A 16,450-nucleotide genomic window follows, 5' to 3' on the forward strand; every position below is an offset into this window, starting at 1 on the left:
GAGACCAGTAATCAGTAGCCAATAGATAATCAATCACAGGCAAAAAAAACAAGGTTCATACCACAGGATGACCCAGAAGCTGATAAAGATGGTTTCCATTTGAATACTGATCACCTGTTTGTGCTCAGCACTGCTGTCATTCAAGCGCTCCTTATTGAAATTCCGTGCAGTAGAAATTCCAATTGGCAAACCTCATGAACAGATGTTTAATGTAGTCGTACTACTTTCCTGAATGTATTATTTCTATGCAGGTAATAACCTGCTGAGAATAAATGGTTTAATTTTCACAGTAAAATAGCACACTAGGAACGCAGAGCAAGTGCATTAAGACTTTGTATATGAAATATGCCAATTGCAATTCCTCGATTTCTGTTCCAATCCCACACACAAAGTCTAGAATTTCAATTCTGTTATTCACGCTGCCTTTAGCAAGCAATCATCCTCGAATACAAAATAGGATTTTTTTGGTGCAATGCTGCAATAAACAGTCACAATATTTTCATTGTGAAATCACAGTTAGCAAAGAGTCCTGGTGAGTTTCTGTGGTTTGGTGTGAGGATGTTCAGCCTCCATCTGACACAAACGTAGGTACCAAAACTGGCAAAATCGAGGTGAGTCTGAGGGTTCACATCTGAGCTTCCCTTCCTGGGGTGTCGGCTGTGGTTCAATTAACACTCGTCTGGAAAGAGATACACTGGTTTGTGTTGAGTGGTTCATCCCTCGCAGCTCCGTGACGCGGGACTCTGTACTCTACAGTCTGTTCCCCGGGACGCATACCGAGACAAACATCAACTTTGCTTGGAGGACCATCAACTCATTGAGAAATGCTCTTTTGTCTGCCTGAAATTCATTGGCCTTCCACAGCAAGGAGTTGACCTTGACCAAGTGTTACAGACTGGCACATTCCAAGGTCCAGGCCTATGTGCTGAGGGACGTACTAAAGCCGGGGGCAGCTACTGCCAAGGTACCATGTGGAAAGACCACTCTGAGGGATTCCTGCTGAAGGTAAATGGAGGTCCCTTCAGTTGCTGGATCTTCCTAGTGCCTCAAACACATGTAAATACTGTCTGGTTCAAGTGAGAGATGCCTTTGGTTTGTTTGTATAGAGTCAAACTCCAATGTTTCTTTGATATGCAACTGTGTGGGACTGAACTGCATTTGTGACTATACTGTGTATATAAAAACATAACTTTTATTAATAAAATATATTTTTGAAATATAAAAGACTCCACCTCCAGCAATTTCTGTTTTTGTTGTAAATAATTCCTGGTACCTAGCATTATCGAGAAATGCCTTCAGATTAGTTGGAACTATTGAGAAAATCAAACCCCAATGTTCATTTTCTTATCTGTACACAAAAACTGTATACAGCAGGTTCTGAACTGCTTCGGTAACTGTGCACGCATATAAAAAAATTCCTTTTTTATGAATAAAGTGCAAAACAATACACTCCACCTCTGTATCCGAGGAGTTTTGAGGCACTAGCCTTAGGCAAGCACTGGAGTGTTGTGGTGAGAGATTGATTCAGTCAGAATTGCTGTTAAACCAAGCCTCTGCCTGTCCTCTGATGCGAAAGATTCCCATGTCAGTGTTCTGAGAATGTGCAGGGTAGCTGTCTCCCTGGTGGCCTGACCAATAAAGCATCACTGAGCCCACATCAACAAACTGGAAGATCTGGTCATTATCTCATCGTGTTTGTGGAAGCTCACTGAGCACAAATTGGTCACCAGCAGAGAGACAGTGGCTATGTTTCTGAGCACTTTATTTAATACTTGTACCATAACCATGCTAACTGTTGACAGCAATGTGAAATAGCCACTGAAAGTGCTAATAATGGGAAATAAAGCGAGCAATTTCACTTATGCAGCCTGCTGCGTAGGTGGTGTGATAAAACCACCTTTAGCGCTGTAATGATCCATTAATAATATGGAATTTCCACGGTGTGTGGGTATATTGCATATGGAACAGACACAGTTTCGGATTAAACCCTGAATTGAGTTAAAATAGTTGGGTATTGACTGGGTTCACTCCAGTTACGGCTGGTTGCTATTCACTGACCCCTGCTGGAAGGTCAATGTATGATGGCGATGCTTTTATTTGGGCACAATTGGGTTGAGTGATTACAAAGATACTCCAGATGAAACAACCATGTCAGTTTTATCTCTGAATAACTGTTGCTTAACTGCAGCTGGGGGACTACTGACACTCATTGAATTGTCATCCAGACTTTCAACACACGATGGAAGAAAACCAGGAGAGATGTTTTCCGTGGGAGCTAAGAGACCTCACTGCAGCTGCTCAGCAGGCACCTGTGGAAGCAATGGTCTAGTGGTATTATCGCTGGACTGGTAATCCAGCGATCCAGGTAATGTTCTGGGGAACAAGCACCGAATTAGTTGGAAAAGCTCAGTTAAGTCTGTGCAGAGAGATTAGAGTTAACATTTTGGTTCTGGCCCCCCTTTTCTGATATCTCTGCACAGATACTGCCAGACCTGCAGAGCTTTCCCAGCAACTTCTGTTTTTTTTTTCTAGATTTACAGCATCCGCAGGTCTTATAATGGTCTGGGGACATGTGTTTGAATCTCACCATGGTAGACAGTGAAATTTGAACTCAATATTTGAAAGATCTGGAAGTAAAGGTCTAATGAGGATTGTCGATTGTCAGGAAAACCCACCTGGTTCACTAATGTCCTTTCGAGAAGGAAACTGCCATCCTTACCCAGTCTGGTGACTCTGACTCTTAGCAACGTGGTTGTCTGTGAACAGCCCTTTCGGAGATTAGAGATGGACAATAAATGTTGGCCTAGACAGTGGTGCCTACATCCCGTGAATGAATTAAAAAGAACTCCTGAGGCACAAATCCCTAAGTACATCGAACAAAGTGCAAAGATGGACACAATCTCGTATTAGAGCATGACATTTATCAGTCACAGGAAGTCCAAAGGAGTATGATATATTTATGATAGTTCCCCACCCCCACCAAACCTGCTGTGTCATTAGTTATGGGCATCACTCAATGACCTGGCTCCCATTACACCATCAATTCTGTCCGGATGTCAGGAGGGCATTTACTCAACAGAGTGCACTTGCACTGCAGTGGGATTCAAACTAACACCAGAACTAACCACAGTACGTGCACAGTATTAAAGTGTAATGTTATAGGGCTGGGATTTTCAAGGATCCAGTGCTACTAATGAACTGTTCATGCTTCAGACTCAAGCTTTAACTCAAACCCTCTTTGATAATACTAGTGCCTTCAAATCCATCCCTGGATATTGTTACAAGCTACAGCACAGAAACTACACTGTGTTTGTGTTTGTGTGTGTGTGTCTGTGAGTGAGTGTGTGTCTGTGAGTGAGTGTGTGTGTGTGTGTGTCTGTGTGTGAGTGAGTGTGTGTCTGTGTGTGAGTGAGTGTGTGTGTGTGAGTGTGTCTGTGTGTCTGTGTGTGAGTGAGTGTGTGTCTGTGTGTGTGTGTGTCTGTGTGTGTGTGTGTGTGTCTGTGTGTATTGGTGGAATATTAGGGGCTTGTGTGCTGCACTTGTCAAATGGATGGTATGATCTCTCAGGGGACCTCTTACATATGTTGGTATACATTTCTCCTACCTTCAGGCTTCCCCAATCCTCTGTGATATTCGGAGCCACGTTTTACTGAGAAATGCAGTTTCAGAGCCCAATCTGAGTGGATAGGGTGAATAATCTTTTCCCTGGAGCATCGGAGGTTGAGAGGTGACCTTCAAGAGGTTTTTAATATCATGAGGGGCATGAATAGGGTAAGTAGTTAGGGTCTTTTCCCTGAGGTCAGGGAGTCCAAAACTAGAGGGCACAGGATTAGGGTGAGAGGGGAAAGATTTAAAAGGGACCTAAAGGGCAACTTCTTCACACAGAGGGTGGTACGTGGTAGAGGCTGGTACAATTGCAATATTTAAAAGGCATCTGGAAGGGTTTGGAGGAATATGGACCAAATGCTGGCAAGTGGGACTAGATTAATTTAGGATATCTGGTTGGCATGGACGAGTTGGACCAAAGGGTCTGTTTCCGTGCTGTATAGTTCAGTTTATGATTCTAATGGGATATGCTGCTCGTAGTAACTAGTTCAGTGGCACAGTAACTAGTTTTAACGACATGAAATCACCTTACTCTGTTACTCTGACCAAAAACACACACACTAAACTGCCAGTTTAAAACATAGACTGTACTTGCTTTTGTTCTTGGTGATACAATTTAAACACACACACACAGAGCAAAACACACATATATACACACACACACACACACAGTTAAACACACACAGAGTTAAACACACACACACAGAGCTAAACACGCATATATACACACACAGAGTTAAACACGCACACACAGTTAAACACACACACAGTTAAACACACACACAGACACACACAGAGCTAAACACAGACACACAGAGTTATTGAAGGGCATGTAAGTTTCACTTCTGAGTTTAGTTGTATTCAGTGCAAGTGAAAGCATAATTTTACTCACAGTCTCTCAGTATTCCTGGGTATTCCTCTCGGGACAGCCTTTAATCCCAAATGATGACAATCCACGTTGGATCCAGAGCAGACACAGCGACTGGGGCACGCGTGGGTGCAAAATCCATGGAAGAGAAGGGTGAGCAGGACAGATCCTGGAAATCTGTCTTTAAATCTCGCCATTCGGGAGGATGCAGAAAGAATTGCAAGAGAGACAGGCACAGAGGAAGAGAAGGAGAGAGAGAGAGAGAGTTCAAAGACTGGGAGGTGGAACAGGAACAACTCCGTCAAAGTTTCAGCTTCCTCTCTTTACTTATCAGCTTGGGGGGTGGGTGGGTTAGGGGGGAGTTTTGCAGAGACAGGCGTGCAGAGCTCCCACAGCCCTTGGCTATGCTGAGCCGCGATGAGCGAGGATTTAATTCCTCCAGCACCTCATTTGCAGCAGAAACTCTTGCTCAGGCAGTGGATTTCCCAGTCCCTCGCTGCTTCAAGCAGCAGAAAAGTAGTGTCACCGACAGTCTCCAACCTTCAGTCCTTCCCTCCGACCTCCCTTCACCCCAGAGACAGCAGCTCCAACACAGTTCCCACTGAAGAGGTTCTTCCGAACAGTTTCCAGTTAGGAGATTCTCCAGAGGGATGGGTGGGGGAGGCGGAGGTGCAGACAGCAGAGCTTTTTTTCCGTCTCCTTACTGAACAGTATTCCTGATCTCCCTCTCTCCCACCCACCAGTTATTTAAAAAAAATTGGATTGGAAGTGGAGGGAACCAGAAATGACCGAAATCTCCAATCAAAGCCGCTGCACTCTCTCTTGTAGGTTCAAACATCCAGTAAATCCTTCAGTCCAAACCGACACCTCTGTCGCCAAACTGCTATGTGATCAATACCTTGAATCTTGCACAGACCTCTCTACAAGTTCTTCAAGCATACATGTCAGGGAGTGAGATTCCTTCGCTTGAATCTTGCCTTTGTGTTTTCTCCTGCCTGTTCTTAAGCCCCTGGCAATGTTTCCTTATTCCTTGTGCTGCTTCTGATTGCTGTTAAGTTCTTGAAGTTACCTTTTACATTTCCCAGCTCTGCACACTGCTGTGTGTGTGTGTGTGTGTGTGTGTTGGGGTGTTTTTAGTTGCGATAAAAGTTCTTATCCTTGCCCTAAACTTCCAGCTGAACTTTTTACTGGTTCACTCTTTGCTGATGTCAGCCAACATCTTAGAATAAAAGAGCTTTTTTTCTCTCTCACACACACAGACAGATTTAATAGGCACTCTCTCCTCTCACGGTCTTTTTTTTAGTGCACGCTTGCATGCTGTCACACACAATTGATATGGAGCAAAAGGCGGCCATTCGACCCATCCTGGCTGCACTGGCCCTCCACTGGGATCCGAGGGGCAACTTTTTCACACAGAGGGTGGTGTGTGTATGGAATGAGCTGCCAGAGGAAGTGGTGGAGGCTGGTACAGTTACAACATTTAAAAGGCATCTGGATGGGTATATGAATAGGAAGGGTTTAGAGGGATATGGGCCAAGTGCCCACCAACCTTGGAAGCAGATCCTACAATGGCACGGGGCATACAAATGTTTTTTTTCATTCACACATGGGATGTGGGCTCAGTCAGTGGGTCTGGAGTCACAAGCAGTCCAGACCAGATAAATATTGTAGATTTTCTTTCCTAACAGGCATTAGCAAAGCAGATGAGTTTTTCTGACAATTGACAATGGATTCACAGTCATCATTAGACATTAGATGCCAAGTTAGAAAGCCTACTGTGGCTCTCTGTAACTCAATCCCTGTTGCTTCCAAAGATTTTAGGCTCTCACAAACTCATCTTTCAATCTCCCTCATCCCCCAATCAGACAGCATAGCCCATTATGCCCTCCATGCCAATACCAACTCATCCGTAGACCATAGAACATAGAACATAGACCATTGACTATAGAACATCGAACATAGACCATAGACCATAGAACATAGACCATCGACTATAGCCCATAGAACATAGATCATAGACCATAGAACATAGACCATAGACCAAAGACCATAGAACATAGACCATCGATCATAGACCATCGGCCATAGAACATAGATCATAGAACATAGAACATAGACCACAGAACATAAAATATAGAACATAGACCATAGACCATAGAACATAGATCATAGAACATAGATCATAAACCATAGAACATAGAACATAGACCATAGAACATAGAACATAGACCATAGAACATAGACCATAGACCATAGAACATAGAACGTAGACCACAGAATATAGACCATAGACCATAGAACATAGAACATAGACCACAGAACATAGACCATAGACCATAGACCATTGAACATAGATCATAGACCATAGGATATAGACCATAGAACATAGACCATAGACCATAGAACATAGAACATAGACCCCAGAACATAGACCATAGACCATAGAACATAGACCATAGACCATAGAACATAGACCATAGAACATAGAACATAGAACATTACAGCGCAGTATAGACCCTTTGGCCCATGATGTTGTGCTGACCATTGTGCCATGGAATGAATCTGAAGCTCAACTATCCTATGCTATTCCATTCTCATCCCTATGCCTATCCAATGACCATTTAAATGCCCTTAAAGTTGGCGAGTCTACTACTGTCACAGCAGTCGTTCCACACCCCTACTACTCTCTGAGTAAAGAAACTACCTCTGACATCCATCCTATATTTATCACCGCTCAATTTAAAGCTATGCCCCCTCGTGCTAGCCAACACCATCCGAGGAAAAAAGCTCTCACTGTCCACCCTAATTAACCCTCTGATTATCTGATATGTCTCAATTAAGTCACCTCACAACCTTCTTCTCTCTAACAAAAAGAGTCTCAAGTCCCTCAGCCTTTCCTTGTAAGACCTTTCCTCCGTAACAGGCAACATCCTACCAAATCTCCTCTGAACCCTTTCCGAAGTTTTCACATCCTTCCCATAATGCGGTGACCAGAACTGTACACAATACCCAAAGTGCGGCCACACCAGAGTTTTGTCCAGCTGCAGCATGACCTCATGGTTCCGAAACTCAATCCCTCTACCAATAAAAGCTAACACACCACATGCCTTCTTAATAATCCTATCAACCTGGGTGGCAACTTTCAGAGATCTACGTACAAGGACATCGCGATCTCCCTGCTCATCTACACTACCAAGAATCTTACTCTGCATTCCTGTTACTCCTTCCAAAGTGAATCACCTCACGCTTTTCTGCATTAAAGTGTCCAACATGCATCCACCATGGCCCAATCTGAAAAACAGCTCCCTATTGGGACTGGCAGACACCGGACTTTCATGTTGTCTTTGTACGTTGTGTTGAGGAGAGTTTGCGTATAGGATTCCATATGCAGTGTATATGTAATGTTGCAACTCTGCCTGACAGTTAGCTTGCTGTGGGTTTTTAAGCTGCACAGAAGGAAGTAAGTTGGTTTGGTGTAATGTTTGTTTCATTGGTTTCAATGTGTTTTACTGTTTTAAATAAGCTAGTCTGTGGAGTTAATAAAACCCCGGTGAGTGGTTGATTCTTAGATTATAACATTAATGTGCCACTTAAGACACCACAGTTGAGTATTTGTCTCATGGTAATGAGGTTTGCTTCCATTGGCAGGACTGAAGTTGGATTCCATCAATTGGTCAGATCCTGGTGTAACTTCTAGGGATCTGTCTCCTCCTGATTTGTTGTTTGCAAACAGAGGTAAGGAGCGCAAAAGTAACAAGGGTACGGGGAACGATAACATAGCATTGGTTCAGCTGCATTTGAAGTGTGATGTCCAATTCTGGGCACCACGTTTGAGGGAATGTAAAAAAAGGATTTACAAGAATGTTCACCGGAGTGAGATGGATACCTCATCCAAATCCCTGGATGGAATAGGGAAGCAGGAGCTGTAAGCCTTGGTGAAGAAAAGAGGGTTAAAGTTCAAAGTCATGAGGGCATCTGGACGGAGTAGACAGGGAGAAACAGTTCACATTGGCAGAGGCGCCAGTGTAAGGTGATTGGCGATTGAAGCAGTGGTAGCAAGAGGAAACTCTCTGTGTAGATTATAGTTATAATCTGGAAAGCACTGCCCGAGAATGTGTTGTGGCCTTTCGATTTGGTTTGATTTGATTTATTGAGGAACACCCCACAATTGACAAACTGTCCACACAGGTAGCAAGAATGCTTACACAGATATAAACCCAACGGCAGTGGGCTGAGGTCCTTATGTAGTCAATAATTGGCCTCAGGGATGTCAATTCGTGGTGAGGCAGGTGGATTGACCATTGGGCTTCCTACCCTTGACTAAAATCCGGTCGAGATGAGATGGCAGTTTGGGGTTTGGGAACATGGTTATCTAACATAATGAAGTACCCTCCTACCTTTGAACCCATGGCCTCTGGGAACAGATCATTACCCCCCTAAAACAAAAGGAACAGTTCTCATGCTCTCCCACAACTTCGAGGTGTTTTTCCATGTTACTAAAAATGCTCCAGGGTTTTTGCGAACCTTATGTCAATTTAAGGTGCATAGTGGGCAGAATTCCTGACATTCACCTCCGTCATCGCCAGCATGCCCTGTAATGTGGGCAGCATGGTGGCTCAGTTAACACTGCTGCCTCACAGTGGTAGGGACCTGGGTTCGATTCCAGCCTCAGGCGACTGTCTGTGTGGAGTTTGCACATTCTCCGTGTGGATTTCTTCCGGGTGCTCCAGCTTCCTCCCACAATCCAAAGATGTGGTGAGTTGGCCATGCTAAATTGCCCATAGTGTCAGGTACATTAGTCAGGGGTAAATATAGGGGTGTGGGTTTGGGTAGGTTACTCTTTGGAGGGTCAGTGTGGGCTTGTTGAACCAAAGGGCCTGATTCCATATTGTAGGGAATTTAATCTGAAGCTCTCTTTAATGTACGCTTTCCATCTATCCCACATTTTTGCTTATTCTCTTAGCATCATCTCCCACGATCTCCAATTTATGGATTGCATATGGAAAGAAACAGAAATCTTCTGACATGAAATTACAAGTTTGCCCAGAAAAGAAACACTTGAATTTAATCAGGTCTGCTCCCTACTATTTGCACCCCAAAGTACATCATCGCTCAGAAAGTATCTTGAAGTGCAGTTATAGTTATATTAAATGAAAATATAACAACTAACCTGCACACAACAAGGACTAATATGAGTTCGAAAGAAGGGTCACTTGAACTGTTAACTCTGATTTCTCTCCACAGATGCTGCCAGACCTGCTGAACTTTTCCAGCAATTTCTGCTTTCGTTTCTGATTTACAGCATCTGCCATTCTTTTGGTTTTTATTCAAGACAAATACGATGTGACCATGACCAGTTGATTTTCATTGATGGGGATGTTTGGAGGGTAAATGTTAACCGGGTGACAGCAAGAGTTCCCTTCTACTGAAATCAACAAATGCTGGAGATCCCAGCGGGTCAGTCAGCATCTGTGGAGAGAGAGCAAGCTAACCTTTCGAGTCTGAATAGCTCTTCCTCAGATCTGAAGTAATTCCCTTCCTCGTTCTTTCAGTGGTAACATGATTTTTTTTAACCTTCATCTAAGCAAGAAAGCGGAAAAATTCCACTGGGTGGCATGGTGGCACAGTGGTTAGCACTGCTGCCTCACAGCGCCTGAGATCCGGGTTCAATTCCCGCCTCAGATGACTGACTGTGTGGAGTTTGCACGTTCTCCCCGTGTCTGTGTGGGTTTCCTCCGGGTGCTCCAGTTTCCTCCCACACTCCAAAGATGTGTAGGTCAGGTGAATTGGCCATGCTAAATTGCCCGTAGTGTTAGGTAAGGGGTAAATGTAGGGGTATGAGTGGGTTGTGCTTCGGTGGGTCAGTGCGGACTTGTTGGGCCGAAGGGCCTGTTTCCACACTGTAATCTAATCTAAAACTGTGCAGCACTCCCTCACTGCTGCATGGGATATTGGAAACGGCTGTGGTGGAATGAGACATTATTGTGGTTCTTTTGAAGGGAATTTTTTTTCCTTTTTCACAGGATTGAATCTTTATGGCCAGGATATAATACGGATGACTGAAGAGCTGGCAGGACATCCCTACTGTCTCTTCTAGAGGAGACAGATCACATCACTGTACCAATCAGGCATTGGAAAGGCCAACAGTGTGCCTTTGCCTGGAATTAGGACCCCAGTGTTGCATATACCACCCAATGAGAGTGGCCAGCCAATCAGAAGTTGTTGCTTTGGACAGCACTACATGCGAGGCCAGGATTACTTCTGAAAGTGACACCCCCAGAGTTCCAGATCCAGAGGATCCAGGACTCAGGCATGAGTTCTAACTTTAGCCAGGTGCGGAAGAGGAGCCAGGGAGGCATCTGGGGTTGGGGATTCACAGGGAGTGGAGTGTATATGGGTCAGAATCAAAGGCTGAAGGGTGGCTACCAATATCCAACTCTTTGCCTGATCCCCTGTCCCTTGACCATACACCTAATGCTTTTGTTTGAGCGATGCCCCAAGTGATAGGCTGCCCACACAGGTAACACGCATGCTTACAACCCAACGGCAGTGGGCTGATGTCCTTACACAGTCAGCAATTGGCCTCAAGGGTGTAAATTTGTGGTAGGGCAGGTAGATCGACCATTGGGCTTCCTGTCCTGGACTAAAATCCAGTCAAGGTGAGACGGCAGCCTGGGGTTTGAGGTATGATTATCCAACACAATGAAGTACCCTCCTGCCTCCAAACCCACTAGCCCTGGAACAGATGATTCCATCTGGGGTCCTCTGGACACTATTCATCACTCAGGAGGTCTAGGCTGCTCTCCCGTTCCTCTCCTCATCTCATTCTGCCTTCTTTTGGGACCTCGAGTTTAACTTATTCCTTGTTGCTGTGTGAGGAGGATTTAGCTGTCACTACAGTGACAAGATATGATTTGGAAATGAGGGAATTTAAGATTAGGATGTGAAACCACATCCCATTAATTCCATGAATAGACTACAGGTACTGCTGAAAACCCACCCCATTTGGTTGAAGTTGTTCCTTGTGCACTCATTCAGGACAATTTGTAAGAATGTCCATTTTATAAAAAGAATGTTTATCCTGTAAGTTGTAAATGTGGATTTCCTCTTGAATTGGTATTCTTGTGATTCATCCTGATGATTGCAAAGTGAAAAGCTTCAACAAAATGAGTCTTCTTTTCTCAAGTTCCATATTACAAAGTGACAGATTGGATTTAATGGTAGTTATGTACACAGTGGATAAGTAGCTAATTTAATAACAAAAATAATCAGTATTAAAAATCAATGTAGGCTATTGTCTTCCACGTCAAATCCCAACAGTCCAAACTTGAAGAATAAAAAGACGGCAGAATGTTGGGTCCTTAATTTGATTAAATTTAGTGACAGATGGCATTTGTGCAATGCTATCTTGGAATCAGCACTGTGCAGTACCTGATACCATCACAGGTAAAATGCCATCCATCCTTCTGCTGTTGTTCTCTCTTTCCCGCAACTGGCAGCTTTAAATATATCAGTGAGAAAGAATTTGATGAACCAATGCTAGAACCAAGGAAGGGATTCTAGAGGCGTCTCTATTGTGAACAGATTGGGGAGATTTTACCGAAAGCTTGCTCCCTGCCCAGAGGACAAATCCATTCTTTGAGACACTTGTAGTGTTTTTTTAAATCATTGTGAGGAGATATGCTGGCAAGACCAGCATTTATTGTGCATTCACAAGGAGTTGGTGGTGATAAGATTTCTCCAGCCAGCAGAGCATCTTTGGCAGAACTTGTGGCGATGCTGTGACTTTAAGGGGTTATATTTTGAGGGGATCTGGTCTGCTCCGTAACAAACAAAATGACTTGCTGGGCCACACAAGGAGACTCATTCCTGATGAAGGGCTTTTGTCCGAAACGTCGACTCTCCTGCTTCTCGGATGCTGCCTGACCTGCTGTGCTTTTCCAACACCACACTCTCGTCTCTGATCTCCAGCATCTGCAGTCTTCACTTTCACACAAGGAGGCAGTCATGAGTCAATCACCTTGGTGTGGGGTTGGCATCGTGTAGAGATGGGGCAAAGGGCAGATTGCCTTCCCCAAAGACATCCCACACCTTCATTAGCATTTTAATTGACAAGAGCTTTTTATGGTCAGTGTTGTTTGACTTGAATTGACTTTGATTTATCATCACGTGCTGTCCGCTGAATGCAGTGGGAAGTTTGTAATGTCACTGCTTATGGTCCCATCTCAGATACAGGACGCCCAGGCACAGATACTTAAGTATTTAGTACAAAATTGAAAGAATCATAAATAAAAATCCAGCATAAGAATAAAATGGGGGAAACTATTACAGTCCCTTTCACCACAGTGTTCTCCTGTTCACAAGGGACTCCTCTCCTCGATCCGGTCTCTGGAACTCCATGTATGGAATGAGCTGCCAGAGGAAGTGGTGGAGGCTGGTACAATTGCAACATTTAAAAGGCATCTGGATGGGTATATGAATAGGAAGGGTTTAGAGGGGTATGGGCCGGGTGCTGGCAGGTGGGACTAGATTGGATTGGGATATCTGGTGGGCATGGACGGGTTGGACTGAAGGGTCTGTTTCTATGCTGTACATCTCTATGACTCCCCTTCCCGCTCCGGGACTCCCCTTCCTGCTCCGGTCTCCGGGACTCCCCTTCGCGCTCTGGTCTCCAGCCCAGGACTCAGCTCTAGGCCTCGCCTCTCAGGCCAGCCTCCAGTCCGGGACTGAAATTCTCATGGCACTGCAATGGGATTTTGAACTAATTTTCTCAGATGTTGCTCAGGACTGTTTGTTTGCTACACATAGACTGACTTTGCAAAGAATACAGAATGTGAAAATCAAGATGTTTATGCAGTGTTTCTGATGGCATTAATGTGGAGAGATTTAGGGGAATCATTCACCTCATGAAGCCTGGCTTCATTTCTGTTGTAATTCACTCTTTTTCTAACAAATAAACTGTTGGTTTATGTAAGACATGCAACAGAAAATAAAGCAGGAATGATATCCATCTTCTTCAAACACTCTCAAACTTGCAGGTTTCCAATGACTCTTTGAAGGACCTGTGTGATTCCAAACCGCACGATAAACCACACTGACCACAGCGTGAGGAACTGTCAATAAAAGTTGTCCACATGATAGGAGAAATGCAGGAAACGCTCATTAACGGGTAAGTTGAGTGACTTTAAAATTAAAAGGATGCTTGAATTGTGAGCAGTTGCGTGAGTGGATGGGCCCAGGCAAGGTGCAACATGTTGACTCAAGGGTCTCAGAAACTGAAGGAAGGGCAAATTAGCCAGGATTTGTACTCCTCACACACTCAGCCATACCAGTAGGCAATTCAGCAGGGATTCAGGGAAGAATTATTCTGAAGAAAATCGGGAAAGGCAATTAAAAAATCGGGAAATAAAATTTTTTTTTCCCCAATTAGTTTCTTAAACCTCATGTTACTCTCATCTGTTCCTAAGTCCAATCCTGTGTTTCGGAAAGCTTTCCTATTATTACAAGAATTCAGTGATGAACTGTGGATTCTCACCATGAAGGCTGCACTCGTCCAATTTAATTTGACATGGATTAAAGACCAAAGGTATATCTGCGAGTTACAGACAAGACGTCTGCCTAGATTTCAACGAATTTCCTGCAAGTTGGAAGAGACAGAAATTATGGAAAGATTTCCTCTTGTTTGGAATTTTCTGCTTCAGATGTTACTTTGAGCTCTTCCACAGCTCCACTGCCCCCTGCTGGAGATAACCTGACATGCATATCCAATGGGCAGCATCTTTTCTCCTGTTTTCATTCCGTTGAGCATCTTTGTTTTTTTTAAGATTACTTACAGTGTGGAAACAGGCCCTTCGGCCCAACAAGCCCACACCGACCCGCCGAAGCACAACCCACCCATACCCCTACATTAACCCCTTACCTAACACTACAGGCAATTTAGCAAGGCCAATTCACCTAACCTGCACATCTTTGGACTGTGGGAGGAAACCAGAGCACCCAGAGCAAACCCACGCAGACACTGGGAGAACGTGCAAACTCCACAAAGTCAGTCGCCTAGAGGCGGGAATTGAACCCGGGTCTCTGGCACTGTGAGGCAGCAGTGCTAACCACCGTGCCGCCCATTTTCTGCCATCATTCAGCTTTGTGTCTGACTGAAAGAATTGTGACTTCTCTGTCCGAGGCTGAGACATTTACATCGAACCTAGGGATCTAATTGAATAGTGATGAGTACTAGGTTGACTTTGCATTGATCTCACCGCTCCTTAGACTCGATATCAATGAAACAAAATGGCCAACTTTTGCCTCATAATGATTTCCCAGTTTAATATCTCATCTCATGTCTAGTTGCCCTTGGGAAGATGTGGAGAGCTGCCTTCTGGAATGGCCACAATCCATGGGGGGTCACCTATGGTGCTGTTAGAGAGACATAACAGCAATCTAGGTGTCAAAGTGGGAGATGGCACGGGGCAGGGTGCCACCAGGCACATGGACACATAAGATGGCCGCAGAGCCATAAGGTGACCACTTGATGTAGAAGATGGCCGCCGGACCACAATATGGAGAGAGACAGCAGACAAACACAGAGACTGCCTGGGGCCACCAGAATGCCAGCACAATGCACTCACAACCCAGTTGATTAGTTTAAGGTGGGTGGGGGAGAGAATACACATGAGTAGCATAATCTGCCCACCGAAGTGTCTGGATCTAGCCAACACCTTTGAGAGAAATGCTAACAGTTTGATACAGACTCAACACAGAGTGATAATAGCCATGGCTGCAGTAATCGTCCTTCTCAAGAAGAGCGATTAGTGCACATTACGACAGCAGTGAGCCTCCACGCAGACATTGAAACTGACAATGGCTGCATTGAAACTGACAACAACCACACTGAAATTAACAAAGGCTGGGCTGGAACTGACAATGTCTGCATCGAACCTATCAATGATTCCGCAATGTTTACAATAAACAAACCATGTTACAAAGACAATAACCTCGTCACTGACCTATTATTACAAAATGTATAATAGTATGTTGACATGTGCTCTGGGTGGAGAGAAGACTCGCAGCTGCCCACTGTGCTGTTGGGGTCTTCCTCTCCCCAGGAACTCCAGTATTTCCTTGTACAATAAACTCTGTCAGTGAACCCCGACTCTGACTCCAAGGCTGGTGATTTTCCCCACAACAGTGTGTTCAAAATATCACATCAGTGTATGACACTGTGATCCTTTGCTATAAATTCTGTGTCCTATGATCGTACTCCACAACCACCTGATAAAGGAGCAGAGCTCCAAAAGCTAGTGTTTCCAAATAAACCTGTTGGACTATAACCTGGTGTTGTGTGATTTTTAACTTTGTCCATCCCAGTCCAACACCGGCACTTCCATATCATCACTGATAGAGAGGTGACTACTGGATATTGATGCAGCAATGTGAAGATACAGCAATGGAGTTCAAGACAGGTTACCATGTGCCCCTGAAGGACAACTTGATCCTGAGCATCTGCTGCCCTTGTCCGTGCAGATCTGGATGGTACCATTGATGGAACATTGTCAGGTTGACGCAGTGCATCTTGCAAGTTGTTTTTTTTATGCACTTGGGGGATGTGGGCATTGCTGGCTGGCCAGCACTTATTGCCTGTCCCCCCCAACAGCCCTTGAACTGAACAGTTTGCTAGGCCGTTTCCGAGGGCAGGTGAGAGTCATAGAAACATATACCAAAGAAACAGACCCTTTGGTCCAACCAGCCCATGCTGACCATAATCCTGAGATAAACGAATCCCACCTGCCTGCTCCTGGCCCATATCCCTCCAAACCTTTCCTATTCATGTACTTATCCAAATGTCTTTTAAACATTGTAACTGTTCTCACATCCACCACTTCCACACACGAACCACCCTCTGTGTAAACAATTTGCCCATCTTGTCTTTTTTAAATCTTTCTCCTCTCACCTTACAAATGTACCCTTTAGTCTTGAAAT

The 16,450-nt window shown here is 44.4% G+C and overlaps 1 protein-coding gene across 1 annotated transcript in view; it reads right to left on the reverse strand.

Annotated features, from left to right (window-relative positions):
* LOC140492241 (slit homolog 3 protein-like) overlaps positions 1-5,569 on the reverse strand; it is a 670,939-nt gene extending 665,370 nt beyond the window's left edge. The window contains exon 1 of the mRNA XM_072591156.1: positions 4,499-5,569. Coding sequence (XP_072447257.1) covers positions 4,499-4,671 — 173 coding nt within the window. The 5' untranslated portion in view covers positions 4,672-5,569. The remainder of the gene's footprint in view (positions 1-4,498) is intronic.
* Positions 5,570-16,450: the final 10,881 nt, after the last annotated feature.

This window comes from Chiloscyllium punctatum, chromosome 20 (genome assembly GCF_047496795.1).
Source record: "Chiloscyllium punctatum isolate Juve2018m chromosome 20, sChiPun1.3, whole genome shotgun sequence".
Lineage (NCBI taxonomy): Eukaryota > Metazoa > Chordata > Chondrichthyes > Orectolobiformes > Hemiscylliidae > Chiloscyllium > Chiloscyllium punctatum.